At 37.7% G+C, this 18,760-nt stretch overlaps 1 protein-coding gene across 1 annotated transcript; it reads left to right on the forward strand.

Moving 5' to 3' along the window:
* Positions 1 to 761: 761 nt before the first annotated feature.
* Positions 762 to 18,434, forward strand: LOC112553706 (zinc finger RNA-binding protein-like). Its single transcript, XM_025221100.1, is given in 23 exon segments — positions 762 to 862; positions 1,625 to 1,840; positions 3,198 to 3,291; positions 3,722 to 3,762; positions 3,764 to 3,911; positions 4,960 to 5,147; positions 5,260 to 5,436; positions 5,621 to 5,888; positions 6,046 to 6,141; positions 6,572 to 6,625; positions 6,929 to 7,068; positions 7,328 to 7,473; positions 7,912 to 8,026; positions 8,307 to 8,455; positions 9,027 to 9,080; positions 9,275 to 9,458; positions 10,404 to 10,545; positions 12,393 to 12,484; positions 14,429 to 14,524; positions 15,037 to 15,148; positions 15,720 to 15,817; positions 16,137 to 16,272; positions 17,217 to 18,434. Coding segments are annotated over 23 exon segments (2,814 nt in total). The 5' UTR covers positions 762 to 856; the 3' UTR covers positions 17,279 to 18,434.
* Positions 18,435 to 18,760: the final 326 nt, after the last annotated feature.

Consider the following 18,760-nt stretch of genomic DNA (forward strand, 5'->3'; position numbering starts at 1 on the left):
CCGCACATGCCCTTTGCCTCGGGCCCCGCGGGGGCTAAGAACGGGCCTGCGTGTATATATATATACTCGTATACTATATTTGTCAGTCCAAGATTACGTATGCATTCAAGCTTCAATGCACTCTATTGAAGCGTAAATGATCTCGAGAGAGAGAGAGAATGGTTTTATGTATATATAGCCAAATATAGGCAGAGTTTCTCGTGTATACAATGCGAAGGAATATTACCCCCAGATAAAATTGTTGGACGTTTTCAACATTGTTGAAACAGCGAGGGAGGTTTTATCGGGGAATTATTAAAGTTCGCATCAATGCAATGAGTTATTACTGTTATATCGTGCTATCGATGTCAAAAAATTGCTTTTATTATTGATAGCATCATCATAATAAAAGATATTACTTTGTATACAATATGAGACCAATTAAAAGTTGTGATTCGATTAAATTTTGCATTCTAAAGAGGCTTTTCAAACTTTTTCTTTTTTTGATGATCCGTTCATAAAAATAATGTTACTACAAGTTTGCCTGCAACGCAGGGTGCATTTCGGACCGTTCAAAAGGAAGTGACGTAAGCGGTGCGCACGACACTAAAGTAGACGTACCTAAAAGCCGGCGTTTCGGATGAAAAATTTCCGAAAATTTTATCGATTTCATATATTTTAAAGGATATCCAAAGATTGCATACAACGTCAACAGGGTAAGTGTGTTTTATTTTAAAAATTGCATTATTGCGCTATACGGCATCTTATCGGCCCATTTCTATTGTGAATAAAGTAGGTATGCAGAGTTTAGACGCCATTTTGGATCCAGCGTGCCTGCCTATGCAGACGGATAGGTCGAGTGGTCGTTATCAGGAAAATGCAGGTTGTGTCACATTGCTATTAAGATAAATCTGGCTTTATTCATATATATTACATTGTATTACAACGTATTAGACGATGAGATGTTAAATTTAACGTTTTATGGCTAGGTTATTGATTAATTTTATTAGAGATTCGGCCAGCCGAAAAATCCTGTCAACAAAAGCTGACGCCGTGTTGGACTATTTTAATAATTTTTCATTTTGTACCTCTGCGTGTGCTTCATAAGTGCATATTGGTGCTCATGTGTAATGTGTACAGAGGTATTGATGTTTCGGTATGTGTGTGAGTGAATGAGGGAGAGTTCTTCGTCTTCAGTTGTTGACCCTTTTATTTCTAAATAGTAATTTTTAACTGCTTGGTTTGCTTAAGACCTTTTTTTAAAAAAAGACATTTAACTCAACAAACTTTCCTAATACTTCTATGGATTGGACATTAGTATGGAATGTATATATATAATATTAAATAGAAACTTTTAAATCCTCCAGAATGAAATTAAAAAAAATAATCGATCCTAGTTGCGACCGTTCTTTGTTTTGTGCGGAATGATACGCAGTGTAGCTTTTCCTTCAAACACGAACTTGGGTTGTGAGGATTCTAGTACTTCTCACTTCGATGCATATACTGATTGATATTATTTTCATCTTTACCTAGGATCTTTTACATTACCTGCAATATATTCTTTGATGCTGTATGTAGATGATAAGTTTACTGTCCCACCAAGAGCACTGATTCATTCGAAAGAAAAATTTGCATATTTTTGCAGATAGTTCCAGGTGCAATGGCACACTTTGTTTATCCTGTGCCAGCAAATCCACAGCCTGCTACAGCATATCCAGCACAGCCTGCATACGTTGCAGCAGCTCCTCAAGCTGCTTATGGGACAGCAGCTCCACGGGCTGGACAGGCATATGAAAGTTATCCAGCAGCTCATGCAACAACACAGTATGCCTATACTACACGAGCGCAAGTGGCTGTTACAGTAAGGTTCTTAGAGTAATGAAAGAGTGTGAAATAGGTTGGTTTGTTTCCAAATGGTACAAATCACTCAGATAACAGTATGTAGGAGCAGTTGTTCGCGACAAGAACTTGAGTTTCGCGAGATTTTAGTCTTGACAGATGACCACATTTCTCTGTCTTCTTGACGATTCAAAAAATGCCGGGGAAGTGTTCTTTTAAGGAGAACAGGCTAAAGGAAGAAAAATATAAAGACTGGTTGATAAAAGACTCTAAAGATAAACATTGGGCACGATGTGCTGCCTGCAAAATATCCTTGAATCTTTCGTCAATTAGCCTAAGTGTTTTGAAGAAGCACACGCTTACTGATAGACACAAGAAGCACATGAAACTATTTCTGGAAAATACACGCATTTGTGTTAAGGATTACTTTGGTAATCAAGAACCTCCCCACCTTGCTCAAATAAGACAGCACTGATTTATAAGATTGATAAATAATACCTCTTTCCGACCGCACATGAGCAAAACTTAAGCATTGATGACTGTCATTTACGGTCATTACAAATGCATGAAAGGTCCTTACTTGGCGCCATTCTTGATCCCTGGGAACCCTGTTTACCTTTTCTTCGTGTTTTTCACCGTCCCTGTACATACCTCACTGTCCACTGGTTGTTATCTTTTATTTATCATTATTGGTCTGCTCAGAAAGTGAGATTCTGTGTTCATCGTGATGCTTTGCATTATAAATATATTATTATTGTATTTTCCTACTCATTATAGTAACATATATTTTAAAGTGGTATACAGGAAACAAAATTTTGTTTGCAGTTACCTAATAACAGATAAACTTGGTATATGTTTTTAGAACACAGCATCCCATAAGTGCAGTGCTTAATTAATGCATGGGTCATACACAGTGACATTAGATCTACAAAGAATATAAACAGCACAATATAAATTTAGGGATGGCTTGACTTTGGGACAAAATTTCTTTCACAACAGTATCGCTGATTTTTATAATTAGAAATGCAAAATTTTTAAGCTATATACCTGCCATTTTTTATTTAAATTTGTAGATTTATGGAGCCACCCGTATATTTAATAATAGCATTTATAATGTATGTTTGGAATAGTTTGTTTTAAACATGCATGAGACTAATGGTTTGGGTTTTTTCACAAGACAATCATTAGGGCTTTTTGTATTTTTACCACATCACCATGTGATACATGTATAGTTCTTATTGTGAACATGATTATACCCAGTATATGATGTCTGGCAAAAGAATCCCTTTAAAAGTGTTTTTATCTTTGTTGTGCTCATTACAAATCATATGCTTCATACATTGAAGGAATTTTGCATGTTAATTATTTTGTATTTTCAGCCAGCTGTTAGTTATGATCAGCCTAAGGCATATTACCAGCCTGCTCCAGCTGCAGCCACTGCCTACACAGCTACAGAAGCCCACTATCAAACAGGTTGATACATTTCCCTTTTTAATATTTTGTTTTGTTGACCATTTTATGCCAGTTGAACCAAAAAGGAGTAAAAAGCAGAAGGTACAGTTGTCATCAAAATTATAAATCAATAGGTTTTAGTGAAACCTTGGCTCAAAATGTTGACAAAAATCTTTAGGCATATTGTGACAGTTCAATATTCCCTCTAACCACAATGTAAATGCCATTTTAAACAAATCATCAGTAAATATATATATATTTTTTAACTGTAGAATTCAGGATTTTTCTCCTTTTGTTCAAAATTGAAATATTTGAGACAAAGCATTGTAATCATTTGTTTACAGAAAGTCATACATCTTACCGTTGGGAAAAAACCAATTTTCATTGTAGTTACTCAAAAATGTTTTTTTTCATGTTATGTATAAGGTATTCTCAAATTTTGCAATGACAGCAAAACCAATCTTCACAACGGGTGCTGGGTTTGCTGCGCAAGAGACAAGCAGCTGCCCCAAAGGCAGCTACAGCAGTCCAGGTCACAACCACCAGCAACAGTTACACATATCCTGCAGCTTCCACCCCTGCTGTCAATACCTATAGCACAACCTACACTGCTCCCACTACCACCCAGAGTAGCATATCAGGTAAACCATGAAGTGTTCTGCATTAACTACAGTAAGAAAATGTTAAATGTCAGGTAGCCATAAGTAATTACTTGTCTGAGCCATCATCTATCAGGGTTTTGTTGTCTGGCAGTAGATGACTCCAGATTTTGTGTGTGGTATCCTAGTAAGGGCAGTGAAATAAAACCTGTTTTACTTTGTTTTTAAAGTTTGCAGCATGGTTAGATTCTTGCATTGTAAAATAGGGCTGGAATGTCTTTATCATCCACTGGTGCCCATGGGTATCATTGGGAGATGAACACTGCAGCTGATGGCTTGATGTGAGACCTTGGTGACAGTAAGGCAGTGTGACCACCCCCACCCACCCCCATCTTCTACGCACCCACATTTAGCAAATGTCCACGTAGCTAATGAAACATTGAAGCAGTAGCATACATCCCTGCCTAACTCCTGATGTTATTTTAAACAGAACAGTCAGTCCAGTAGGGGTTCTTTTTTAACACTTCATTAAGGGATCTTATTCTCCATAACTTTAGCCTGAAAAGTTCAAAATATACATGAGTAAGTTCTATATATTCAAAAATATTGGGCTACAGGCATTAAGATTCATTTTATTAATGTGCTCCTAGCTTTTGGATTGAGTGTATCTATAAGTTTGTAAGTGTACCTATAAACCACAGTGACTTCTTGCTTTTTTAAACTATTATTTAGGTGAGAGTATTGATTGAAAGCTTGTGTCTTTATTTTTACGCTATTTACTCCTAGTTTCAGAACACACATCTTGTAAAGAAATGAAACCTCATCATTTAAACCTATACCTGGGTTTCATAGTTGTCAGCATCAGAAGCTGGTACATACTTCTCTGTGACACCAAGGCACAAAATTTTAAACCCAAGCTGAACTTGTTTATTAATGTGTCACATATTTTATATTTGACGATAAAATCAATCATCCTTTTAACTCTCAGCATGTTTTCAAAGGCATGTCACCACAGGACTGCCCTTTGAAAACATAATGCCGGTAGTCTAAATAAATGCAGTTTTCAATCTAGAGTCTTGTGTGTATGCAGGCTATGATGCTGTAGTGTACTCTGCAGCATCATCCTACTACCAACAGCAGCAGGCTGCCAAGGCCATTGGCACTTGGGCTGCTAAGAAGCCAGGGACACAGCAATTCAAAGCAAAGCCCAAAGGACCTCCCAAAACGCCACAGCTCCATTATTGTGATGTTTGCAAGATCAGCTGTGCAGGGCCACAGGTAAGCATTTTTATATCTGCAACATGGAAAGTAACTCTTGACATTTTCTGTGTAATCTGTTCACTTGGCATAGTTTATTCATTCTTGGGTTGTTTGGCTTTGTGTGTGGCAGACCTATAGAGAGCATCTAGAAGGGCAAAAGCACAAGAAAAAGGAGGCAGCAGCAAAGGGATCACAAGCTCCAGCAGTTCGGGGTGGGCACAACCAGTTACGGTGCGAACTGTGTGACGTAACTTGTACAGGTGCAGATGCCTATGCTGCCCACATACGAGGTGCCAAGCACCAGAAGGTAAACTACAAAGCAGAACTTCTCCTAGACATGTTGATACTATTTTAAAGGAAACTAATTTTTTTTTTTTTTTCCATGTCAGGTTATACTGAAATTGGGTTTATTGTTTCTTGTGTTTCTGTATGGCAATGAACCAGATCTTAATTATGCATCTAATTTTTCCTTGGTTAATGACCTCTTGCAGGTGGTGAAGCTACATACAAAGCTGGGCAAGCCAATCCCGTCCACAGACCCAGTATTGGTATCCAGTTCTGGGTCAAGCACTGCTGTTCCACCAAAGACTACTTCATCTGTCAGTACCACACATGTCACATCATCAACCACATCCTCTGCTGCAATTGCAGCACCTAAAACTGTTGTGACCAAAACTCCAACTCCAGTTCCAACCAGTGCAGCTGCAGGTTTTGGAGGTGTCAAAAAAGTCATTGCAGCACCAAAGATCACCTTCGTGGGTGAGTGACGCTTATGACACAAGTTTGATGGTAACACTCTTTTAATTGCACAATTTTAAGATTTTTGAAAAATTGAGCATGCTTGGAGTTCCCTAATCAAAATAATCAAGAGTAGTAGTTTTAAATAAACTATCCTTATGCATCTCTGTGCTTGCAGGTGGGACAACTCTGAGAACCACAGGTGCAAAAACAGAAGAAGTGAAGGTTGTTGAGACAAAGGCAGAACCCATGCAGACCATATCAGAAGAAGAATGTGAGTGACTTGTCATTTGTCTGTCTTACTCTTTCTCCATATCTCTCCCCTTCTCAGTCCTCATGTTCTCAGGTATAGCAATCATCAGTTCTCAGAAGAAGTTCAGTGTATTCAACTGTTTTGCTTTCATTGTGTACTGTTCTTGTAGATTAGGGGGTGTAAAAATGAAAGGCCTAAAACGTGTTTATTTTAGCAATAAGCTATTAAAAATTGTGGTCAGGACCTTGTATGAAAATGTGTACAAAATGAGCAGCACCAAGGAGCTTAAATCTACTAACAAAAATTGTGCCACAGTAGTTAGTATGGTCTAAGTGTTTTCATAACAACCCATTAATTTTTGGTGTTAAAAAATTGAAACCGTCTTACTAATAGTTGCAGACTTTACTTTTGACAAATAAAACACATGGATTCTTTTCAATCTTTGAAACAGTGAAAGAAGATGAACGACTGAACATTTTGGGTGAGAAAGATGTTGCCCCAGTAGGTGAGCATTCCTGGTTATGGTTATATTCACGTTTTGTTTGCTACTTCTTGACTGACAAGAACAATATGGTTGGGTTAGGGTATTGAAATTTTCTCTTTTGGAGTTCTCCACACTTTCATTCCTGGGTCTTATGACGATTTTATCAACTAAGACATGCTTACCCACCTATGTACTTACACATATTTAGCGCGAAATCTTGCATAAAGATAACTTAGCTGATTGGTAGTTGAAGAGTTGCTATAGGACATGTAGATGCCCAGTGTACTCATTCAGCATTTTCAGTTGCTTGCTTGCGGGTTTTAGGCCATGAATACATTGAAGAAGTACGCAACGAGCAAGGAAAAACTGTCAGCTTTAACTGCAAGCTTTGTGAATGTAAGTTTAATGACCCGAATGCTAAAGAAATGCATCTCAAAGGACGGAGACATCGTTTACAGTATAAGGTGGGCTTCTCTTAAAATTTGTATGATTGATTTTCTTTTTGTTTTGTGTACTATCAGTTATCAGTACTGAAAATGTTCTCCCACATCAAACTGTAAATTAAATTATGTATTAATATAAAGTATGACTAATCCTTTATTACTGTGTAACCATTGCCCTTACTATTAGTACTTCTATGGTGTGTTGCCATACAACGTGCTGCTTCTAAGTAGATATTATTGATTTGTTTTTATTTTTCTCCTTTACTTGCCTTTTGTGCAGAAAAAGGTGGACCCAAACCTGCAGGTTGAAGTCAAGCCTAGCATCAGAGCCCGTAAAGTCCAAGAAGACAAGCTTAGGCGACAGGCGCAAAAAGAAGATTACTGGAGACGTCGGGAACAAGAAGATCGATGGCGTGAAGAAATGAGGTTTTTAAAATCTAAATCTCTCAGTTCTTCATTATCTCATTTTTATGTCAGAGAAGCAGGAATTTTGGTTTTCAGACTACTTTTATATCCAAACTGCTTTATCTTGTTCACTGCTTCCATCCATATTTCCCTTCCCCCTTGTAGTAGTAAATGGTCCAGTGGTGCAGCAGTTAGCCTGTCACCAATCTAGTGAGAGTTGGCTGTCCTGGGTTCAGCTTTCGTCGTGGGCACACTGTTGTTTCTGCATGTGACATCATGTTTACAGGGCTGGCTTCCTTGCCGTGATATAGTCTTAGTTGCTGGGTCTGAGTAAAAGCACCAACCCCCACCTCCCTCCATGTAGTCGAGAAAATTCATAAACTATTACTTGTCCAGGTCTTGGTGATTGGTCAAAGTTCATGTTAAGCAGAGGAACTTTTCTTTTTCCTGACATGACAGAATGGAAGAGGAGATGTATTGGGAGCAGCAGCGTCGCTATGATGAGTATTATCATCGTGGTCCAATGGGTATGATTGGACCCAGAGCACCTTTTGTTGGGGGCCCAGCACCTGTGGTAAGAATTTTTTTTCAAAGACATCTCTCCCATATTGTTTGGTTTAGCCTACCAAATATGTTTTGTGTCTTGACATTTTCTAGAATATTTGATAAATATCAATTTGTGTGTGTCAAAAAGTCTTGTTTATGTTCTGAAATTGTTGAATTAGTGAATTGCTTCAAATTGTTTTGTTGTTGAATGCTGGTGGTGACCAGAGCTATTGGTTTTGAAAAATCTTAGATAAAAGTTAACAATATTTTGAGAAGCCTTATGCATTTTACCCCCTTTTTGATGCTAGATGAGAAAACCTGAATCTTCAGATGACCGCCATGTAAATGCCAAGCACACCAGTATTTACCCAACAGAAAACGAGCTGCAGTCTGTTCAAACCATAGTAACAGCATGCGAGAGAGCACTAAAGCAGGTGTCTGACTACCTGGCAGAAAGGTGTGTTTTTCATGAGGAAAAGTGTGAAAGAAGAAAAAATAATTTAAATTCTGTTTTGTTCTTTCCAAAAGACCGTTGGAGTTTAATACTTTCCACTTCAGCAAAAAACTTAAGGCAAGATCATCGATCTGCCCTTGAATACTATGGCTCCTTTCCTAGTAGACCATTTTGAATCATTTATCTCACTCTCCTGTACTCTATTCACTCTGCTGCACCTGTTCTCAACATTGCTTTTACTAAGAGATACAGTGCAGCACATACCAAAACTCAAGTCATGTGTCAGTGTTAGCAGTCTGTATGCACTTATTGCGTGAAAAAACCATGGTTAAAAAGGTACCACAAACTGTAATTTAAAAAAAACTCCCAAGGAAAGCATGAGACAGAAAGTGGAGTGCAGCACAAATGACACTGGTTGCAGAGCAAAAAACTTATTTTTCTTTATTCCTTTGCCACCATACCACTTGAGTGAAAAACAGAGTAATTACAGTTGTGATTTTACAGAAAGTGTAAGTGAAGGCTTTCTACGGTTTGTGCTGAAGATAAGTTATCAGATATGTTTTTGTTTATCCAGTGATTCTCCAAAAACCACAGAGGCTAAGAAAGAAAGAAAAGATGAGAACTCAAGGTGAGAGCAATGTACCAATTGGCCAGTGAATATCTTGTGAAGTGGGGTTGAGGGGGGAGAAGGTTCAGGTTGAAACAAAATCAAAGCTTAATACATTAGCTAGGTAATTGTTGGCCATTCAAGTGTATAATTCTTTAATAATTCTTGTAAAATTGAAAAATAATTTATACCATAACCATTTGATGTTCATGCAGTGACAAGAAGGATGAGACTGTGAATGCAAGTCGTGTTCTAAAAGGTGTGATGCGGGTGGGAGTTTTAGCTAAAGGACTGCTGCTGCATGGAGATCTTAATGTGAACTTGGTTGTGCTGTGCTCTGAAAAACCCACGCGAACTCTACTGGAGCGCATTGCGGACAATCTACCAAAGCAACTGGCTGTAAGTAATATGATTGTGCTAATACTTTTTTTTCTAAAAGGCATCATTCTGAATTCCTTAACATAACTTGTTAAGCTGCATGCAGGAGGGATAAGGTTTTTTCCTCAAAATAGTGTGCTTGTTTCATGTAGATCTAATTTTGTAAAACTGCTGGAAAAAATATCAGGTTTCGAATATTTCTGAAATAATATTTCCACATATAAGTAGGTATAAGAACAAAAATAAGGTTTTTTAAAAATGAGTAAATTTTTAATGTTCAAGAATGTAAATGTAAAAGAAAATGTAAGAAAATCAAAACTAAAGCTGCGTCTTTATCTCAGTTTTCAAGCTATTGCTGCTTAAACTTTGTGATTTGTATCACAGCTATTGTTTATCTATCACATTCAACAACATAAAATATTGAAGTTGCACACATCAAAACCATATTCTTTTCAACTGATGAAATTTTTTCTTGTGATTCAAAACAGTATTTCTCTCCTAAGTTACTTTGACTTGTGCTATTGCCCACTTTCCACCAACAAGAACACGAGTGCCAGTTCCCAATAAAAGAATTCCACATACACACCTGTTTACTTGCATCAGTAAGCTGCACTCAGTACAGGAAGTCATCAGAATTAGAGGAAAATAATTTAAAATGCACCTACACATATATATTATTTGAGTAAATTATTGAATTTAAAAGTACTGACAATGACACTTTAACCAGTGAACAGAAAGGGAGATGCATTCACACATACATATCTTTGTTTTGTGACTGATAGAATACACAGACGCAGGAGTACACACTGGTCAATCTAAGGGTTGGTATTACCAGCATTGTGCGATTACAGTAACAAAAATAGATGTTAATATTATTCCATGTTTATATTACGTTTAAATGCATGTTTAAAAAATAATACATGGTTGGTTTGGTGTTTTTTTTTTTTTCTCTTCATCCCTTTTCAGACTGTCACAGAAGACAAGTATGATGTGAGGCGATGTGTAGAGGAGGCTGCCATCATTGTGACGTCAGAAGTAGAGCCCAGCGCTTCATGCACAATAACCCTGACATCCCCCATAATGCGAGATACTAATCTGCCAGAAGGAGGTAAATTTCAGACATCTAGCAACTTATCTAACCTTCTGCTTGTTTAGATATATTCAAAGCAGCTAAGCCACAACTTTCATGCCTTGTAAAACTTTCAGATTTGGTGCAAAGAAGGGTCAAACCTGCATTTAATAAATCTACAACTTGGCATTTACTAGTTATAGATTTTAGTTACCATCTTCCTTTGAATCATTTGGTGTAATGAGATTGCATAATTTTATATATGTTAACTATTAAGTTCTTTCCTTCAACCTTTTTCTTGATATATTCTAAATATTTTAGGATATTTGCAAAAAAGGCAAGAAAATTGATGAGTTACTAGCAGGGTTTTAAAAAAACTGATATGAATAACCCTGAGGGATTAAATTTAAACAATTGAACTTACCCTTTATTTACAATCTAAGTCGGAAAAAATACTTTTTAGGGTAGGAAGGCAAGGTTAAATACATTTTAATGTTTTTTGCTGTTTCTGCCTAGGAGAAAATTCTCCCAAAAGTCTGGGCAGTGGGAATTATAATGGCTTAAGGGAATGCTGTTTAGTAGAAGCAAGATGATTGAAATCAGACAGCAGTAGTCTGCTAATAGTTGGGCCTGTAGCTTATAGCATACAGTTAGGCCTTCTCATTATCTTGAAGACTACCTTTGCTGTCCTGATCTGGTATCTGTCAAGAATACTGCAAAGTGGAGTTGACCTTTTAGCACTGAAGAAACTAACAGGCAGTTGTTGGTTGTGGCTTGTTTTGCTGATTACGTACTGTTATGTATTGAGCACCCCCCTTAATCCTAGTGTTGAGGCTTGTCATTGTAGAGTGGTCATGTTGAGCTGTAATAATTATAAATTGATAAAAAATTCTTTGCTTTTATTTTTTTAAGTAAGCATGATCATTCTACATGCAGTTTTCTGATCATTCATGGAGTCAGGTGGTTGCGGTGGGGAACAAGATTTTAAAAAAAAAACACACACAAACCTGCTGCATATTTGAAGAAGGCTTGCTAGTCATCCATGTTCAACTCATGGCTTATTGTAGCTCATAAGAAGAAATTTCCCTTAACAGTAATGTTTGTTGAGTTTTCCAGGTGATGATTATGTCAATTTCATTGTGTTTTTAATTCTGACATGTATGCTGTGCCAAGCCTTCTAGATACCTACAGGTTGTTTGCGGCTAATGGGATAGAAGAAGGAAAGGAAGGATTTTTGACCATGGAGGTGTGTGCTTAAGTGGTGCAAGAACAATGAGGCACAAAGCAGTTTCTCTATGCAAAAGATCACTAGTGGACTTGCAATACCACGCTTTCATGTACACATGGATGCATGTGGTTTGTAGCAAGTTGAGCTGGATAGATTTCATTTAATCAAAAGTTTCATTTTACATTTTAATATGAGCTGATAACAGAAAGACATTTCCTACCTATTGTTTCAATGTGAAAACATGAAGATTAACAGATAAGTGTCAAGCTCGTCATACAGGTTGTGAAACAAAAAGGCAGCCACTGTAATGTGCCAGTTTTATATTATGCTAAATTTTTGCAGCCTGTTTTAACAAGAGGGAGGGAAAGCACTCATCTGTGGTTGGGAATAGTACTAGGGGCTTTTCATAAGCTACTGTAGTATTTTTAATCTGGAAACCAAATCTGAAGACAATCAAAGACTAGGAGCATGAGAGAGACTGGGTATTTTGCGCCTTTGTCCTTGCATCTGCTTTGCCATGTCCATACCCCAAACCACACTTTGCACACCTGCGCATATGTGCACAGTATTGTGTGGGAAGGGTCGGACCCCCACACATGGTCAAACACCCATTCCACGTGGCCGCACTGAGACCAAACTCTGCGCACCATTGTTATAGAGACCATAAGCGTGAAAGACCCGCCGGATGTTCTGGATAGGCAGAAATGCCTGGCTGCTCTAGCTGCCCTCCGACATGCTAAATGGTTCCAGGTTTGACACTTTTCTTCCTACTTTTCAGCCTTATGGTACATTTTTTCCTTGTTGTTTTGATGTAAAACATGCTTTGTTTGATTACTGCTGTGTATGACCATCATAAACTTGTTTGACAGTGCAAGCACACATAATTAAGACATTCAGCAGAGGTGGGAAAATAAGGCTTATGTTGAAGAGTGGCTTTTTGTTTTTAACTGGAAAGAGCCTTGGTGGTTTTGGGGTTCCTGAGCAAGCCTTTGGAAAGGAGACTGGTTCTGTCTGTACCAGAACTCTTGTGTCCCAAAGTGCCTATCAGGGACCTAGTCTTTCGAAATAAGAGAATGAGAAAAATAAATATTAAAAAAAAAAAAGACAAAATTGAGTGAAAGCAAATGATGGATAGAAACAAAACTGCATGAGTGGGTGGGTGACAGGAATGCGCAAGTGCTCTGAACTGTCTGTTATGAAATAGTCTTTCTTGTCTGTAAATTCTTGACGATGACATAAAATCTTTGTAGTGTATTATTTAAACTGCCATTAATAAATTGGTAATTGTGTAAGCAATGCTGAGCAGGAAACAGTTGAATTGCAGTATGATGGGCATAAATTGATTGATCTTGCCTGCATTGTAGCTATATTGTTAAAATCGACCTTGTGGATCTTGGCCTGATTAGGACACTGTTCTAGTCATTCCTACTCTCACTCCCACACCTCCCCAAGAAAAAGGTCAAGTGTAGGCTGTGTAAAATGAAAACTAGCATCACTAGGGTCAGTTGCAAGAAGGTTGCAGTTTAGTATTTGTTCTTTTGCTTATTAATATAATGACTACAGTGTAAAAAGCTTTCTCTAAAATAGTGTTTCATCCATCTTTGCTGCTGGAAAAAAAGGGTTTTCAAAGTGAGCATTCATGCAATGATTATGATGGTGTGCTTGGTCAGACAAAAGGAAAGTTAACTCAAGATTGATCATGAGGCTGGAAAGTGATGTACGTAGATGTGGCGGAGGTGGTGTGACCTGTCTTTACGTCAGCACTTAATTAGATCAAACAAGTAAATGAAGCAAGCCAGGCTAATGCTTAGTTTAGCAACAAAATTAAGACTTAGTGCAAAGTAATTTTGAGAAAATGTGGCATTGTGGGGTGGGGGATGTCAAGACACCAGAGTGTTATATAATTTTTCTTGACAACATGAACAGATTGCCTCAATCAAACAACCGTCGCAAGCCTAGTATTGATGTGTTTTGAATAATGTTTAATGTTTTAACATGCACTAAAGTACAGCAGTTATGTGCTAAGTGGAAAATAAGCTTTGAATAAAAACCCCATAAAGAGTAGTAAATGCAGCCTCAATTTCCAGAATTAGGTACAGTTTACAGAAACGAAAGTCCTTTTGGACTGAAACTATGTTTTGATTTGAAGACGGTCACTTGTTAGCCATGTGAACCACCTCCTCCGTGTCCATTACAGCAGTCATGCTAAAACATTTTCCTCTGCAGCCATAAAGGTGGCAGTGGGAAAGTGATGAGAGGATGAGAAGAAAATTTGTGACTAATTGTGATTTTTTTTTTTTTTTAATGTGGGCTTAGAGATTAAACGTGTTGATCACTTCTCCTCTCCCCACTTACCCTCTGCACTGACTTGACTCCATAATCCTGATGTTTCAATGTGGCATGCTGTGCAGTGTCCCAGATATAGATATGTATCAAGCTCCCTTTCTTTTCTTGAAAGAGAAATTACTATTCTCCTTTTCAATCCCCAACAACAGATTACTAGGAAGTTAATATTGTAATGTATTGAAAGCAGAATAACCTTTATAGTTTTACTGTGCATTTTGCTGCACATTGAGGGAGGACTGGAGACAAGACAGTGATGACCTGTGCACAACTGTAGAAATGTGCAACAATCGCAGAAAGAAAAAAGGCTAATGATGAATGTTTGTATGTATGCTGACATGAATTTGACAGGCTAGAGCCACAGGACTTCCATCATGTGTCATTATCATACGCATACTGAGGGATCTGTGCCAGCGTGTACCTACATGGTCACATCTCAATGAATGGGTAAGCTTGTTAGCAATTTAAAAACTCTTAAGGAATTCCTAGCATGGAAATATTCGCATTTGTTTGTTTCTGAGTGTTGAAATCCTGGTTCTTTTTTATTTCCACTTCCTCACCTTTACAGGTCTTTTGCTTGTAGGCCATTGTTGTAACATTCCTACCAGATAATTTTCTATTAGTACTCCACATTGTCAGCATACTTTACGGGTCACAGAACTCACCTCTACACACAAATGTTGGCTTGGGCAGATCATACCATATCATGTTGCATCCAGGTGTCCAGAGCAGTAACTTTTATCTTTTATTTTCATTTTTTTGTGCTTGAACGTACACGTTAACTTGTCTCTTTTTAGCTCATGAATACTAATAAAAGCATTTTAGCCTTTTATTGTCTTAATACAATTTTGAAGAAAAAACATGGCAAGACACATAAAATGTTAGTTTAAAGCTTGTTCTTGTTTGCACTTAAATTCATGTTATCAAAATGGTTCTTATCTGCTGGTTTGTGACTGCAGGCCATGGAACTGCTTGTAGAGAAATGTGTGAGCAGTGGAGGCCCAAACATGAGTCCTGGAGATGCACTGCGCCGAGTCTTTGAGTGTATTGCTTCGGGCATTTTGTTGCCAGGTATGCATTTTGTTGAGATTTGTAGTTTCAGATGTAAACTCTTACATTAAACTGGGTAGGGTGGGGGTGGGGAGGCCTTTTGATCCAGCCTTTACCTTGAACAATCTTCAAGGTACACTTTTAGATTAGGAGAAGTAATATTCATACATGTTACAGTTTCCAGGACCTGGGAGATCAAATTTTACAGTCCACTAGAATTTTTAAGTGTTAAAATTGTAAAGAATTCCTAGCTAATAACATTTAAAAATTATATTTTAATCTTTTGTAGCTAGAATCTCTTTACAACTGTTACACTCAAGTGCCTTGTGTAACACATTTTTAAAATCAGAAGTTTAAGATGATATATAAATTTTAACTACCTGAATTTTTAAAAATAATTTATTTATGTAGCATAAAGATAGAGTGCTGTTCCACAAAGCATTATGCTTTAATTACAAAACAACATTTTTTGTGCTGTCTTGCTCTAGTTCACCAACAGACTGACATAGATAATGTCTTCTTTTTGCAGATAATTATGCAAGCATAACTTACGGTCTTCTAGAATTTTTAGTTCTCTGTTTTTCCGTTGTAGGTGGGCCAGGATTGTATGACCCATGCGAGAAGGAGCCTACTGATGCTTTGGCATCACTGACCAATCAGATGAGGGAAGATCTCACAGCATCGGCACAGGTACATAGTCATAAGCTAATTTTGCAGTTGCTTCAGTTTAACTTCTGAGGAATATGTGAGCTTCCCCTTCTCCACAAATCTGGGCACGTCATTATTGCATTAAAGTACTGTTACCAATGAACTTTGTGTAGGGGCAAAATGAAGTTAAAGAACTAACAAGATTTAAGAAGTAGAATAATTTTGGAGATCTTCAACATGGTCTGTTGTGAAGAGTTAGTAATTTTTACAGCAAATGGTACAGGGGTAATTACCAACATATGCAACAGATGAAAATAACACCAGTTCTAATTGGGTTGTGCCTGTTGCTTTTTTTTTGTAGCATGCTCTCCGCCTGTTGGCCTTCAGGCAGATACACAAAGTTCTTGGAATGGAACCTTTGCCTCCTCCCCGTTTTCAGCGCCAGAGATTTAATAACCCACGTAAACGACGCCTAACTAGCAGTGAGGGACCAGACGGTAAGAACCAGTTTGCAGCTGAGACGAGCATTTTCAAGATCTACATCTTTTCAACACAATTTTTGTGTATTTACCTGACTCTCTAGTAATACATTTCTTTGATAGGTTGCAAACATTTTTAAGCCAGGGGTGGGCAATTAATTTTCCCAAGGGGCTGCATGAGAAATTGGGATGGTTTTAGAGGGCCGGACTAATATAGTTAACTCAGTTTTACCCAATACTGTATATGTAGTATATATACTGGCGGGCGGGCCGGTCAGAGACAGGAGGCGGGCCGGCCTTTGCCCAGGTCTGCTTTAGTCTAATTTGTAGAAAACCTTAGCCATTTTTCTGTTGGCCACTTCTTACATTTGTGAATTATTTTGTATAATTCATTGGTATATTATGCTTCCCCCCTCACCCCTGCCTTGTAACAAAATATGATGACTGCAACTTTCCATTTGAGTCTCATGCTCTTTTTCACTCAAAGATTACTACAGAGAAAATATTTCTTGCAGAGTATACGAAAATATGATTATGGTTGTCTTTGAGTTTGTGTTTGACCACAGCATACTTTTGTGCTAACAGGTCGTCTGAAAACTATCCTTCCTTTCCCCATATGAAATCTCAACACCACTTATGTTAGAAAGCTCTGGATATTCTCTGAGTAGTTGATCACGCTGGTGGGGGGCAGACCACACAATCCAACTTCATGTGTATCTGATCTGCTCCAAGCTAGACTATGATTCCATCATCTGACTCTGCTCAAGAGTAGTACCTGTTTGTCATCATGAGCTCTGCATCTGGGTGCCTTTCACACTGCTCTTATACAAAGATTTTTAAAAAAAGTCTGATCCATCACAAAAAGCCATACTTTAGGGTTAAATATGGCCATTTAGAAGATTCTCAAGCTGATTATTGTTTATAAGAAATAATTAATTGCAAATAACCATATTTTTGTGCAGGTGTAGAGAAGAGAGAGAAGAAAGAAGGAGAGGACATGACAGAGGCTGTCAACCAGAAATAGCTGCATGAAATGTCTACAAGTCAGCCACTTTGCATCCTGCATTTATTGCGTGGGGGGCAGAGGACTGTATTGGCATTTCCTGGTGTTGTCTTGCCTCCCCCCCCCACCCAACCTTGTGGATGCCATTTTTGCTTGTATTGAGGTCATCGTTTTCCAAGTGTTACCCACTTTGCTGCATATTTTCAGGAGTGCAGAAATGTGTAATCACTGAGAATTTTGTCCTGTGTGAGTTATGAATGAGGATGGAAGAAAATGGAAACAATTGCAAGTTTTGCTGCCTGTTTATGAACTTCGTGCCTGCGTGAGACAAACCTTTACAAATAGTATGTTAAAAATTGCAGGAGTGAACAAAGTACAAGCAATGTGGCAATCTCATTTGGCTGAGTTTTCAGACTGATATATAAGGAATTAGTTTTGTATTATTTTTGGGATCAGATGGTTCTCTTCATCACACTACGGTCTTTTACAAACAGCAGGTCATTAGACCATGATGGTCAAGTATCTAAGGCAAATATCATCGAAGAGATTCTAGTAAATTAAAAAGAAATTAAAAAAAAAACTGGCGTTCTTTGATACCAGTTGTAAGTTTATATTTGCTACTGAAAAACTTTCAAAACTTTATTAACTTCGTTTAAAAATTTTTAACAAAAATTGCAGTTAGAAGATAGAATATTGTCTGATTCTTTTGTGTCATTTTTGTGCTGGAATATTTACATTACAAATTTTGTAAGATGGCATGCAAATTTTAGTTCATGTTTAGCATTTTGAACAATGAGGATGGGTTGGCGAAGAAAGATGTTCAGCACAAAGTCTCATTGTTTTGTAAATCCTGAATTTGAGAGGGTAGCTTCCATGTTGTGAATCTTGCTTACACAATCTGTCACATATGTTGCCTCAGCTGGTGACCCCATAGGTCAGCGACCACTGAGTGTTGGCCTTTGTGCGTTTTAGTACAACTTAGCATGCTGTCATGCTCAGATACTGTAAAAATCTTGTGAAAACATGCTTCCCTGAAAATGTCTTGATCTGAAAAATGACAGATGCCCCTGCACAGTATTTTCTTTTTATGGCTGACAAGAATTACTGGTAGTGTTTTTTGTTTCAGTGCATTGTGTTACATTTTTGGTTAGAGCAATTAAAGTCTTCACTATTTTTACTTATCTCTTCTTTAAGTAGGCAAAGTGTAATGGTTGATGTGAAAAGATCTAATTGAACATAAACTAGCATCAAAAAATATCTTGCACACCTCACATCTCCACTCGTCCATCTCCCCCAAACATTGTACACATCAGGATTGTCGTGCTTTCACATTTTCGGTGTTTGATGCATCCCTTGATATATTCTACTGCAGTGTGTGTAGGGGAGGGGGGGATATTCCTGCTGTTTGAAACTTAAAGAAGAGGAATCATGAGGGGAAAGCAATGAAGTGGGTTATAAAGCAATCATGCTGCTTAAACTGTATTTAGATTATATTTTGTAAGA

This window comes from Pomacea canaliculata, linkage group LG13 (genome assembly GCF_003073045.1).
Source record: "Pomacea canaliculata isolate SZHN2017 linkage group LG13, ASM307304v1, whole genome shotgun sequence".
Classification (NCBI taxonomy): domain Eukaryota; kingdom Metazoa; phylum Mollusca; class Gastropoda; order Architaenioglossa; family Ampullariidae; genus Pomacea; species Pomacea canaliculata.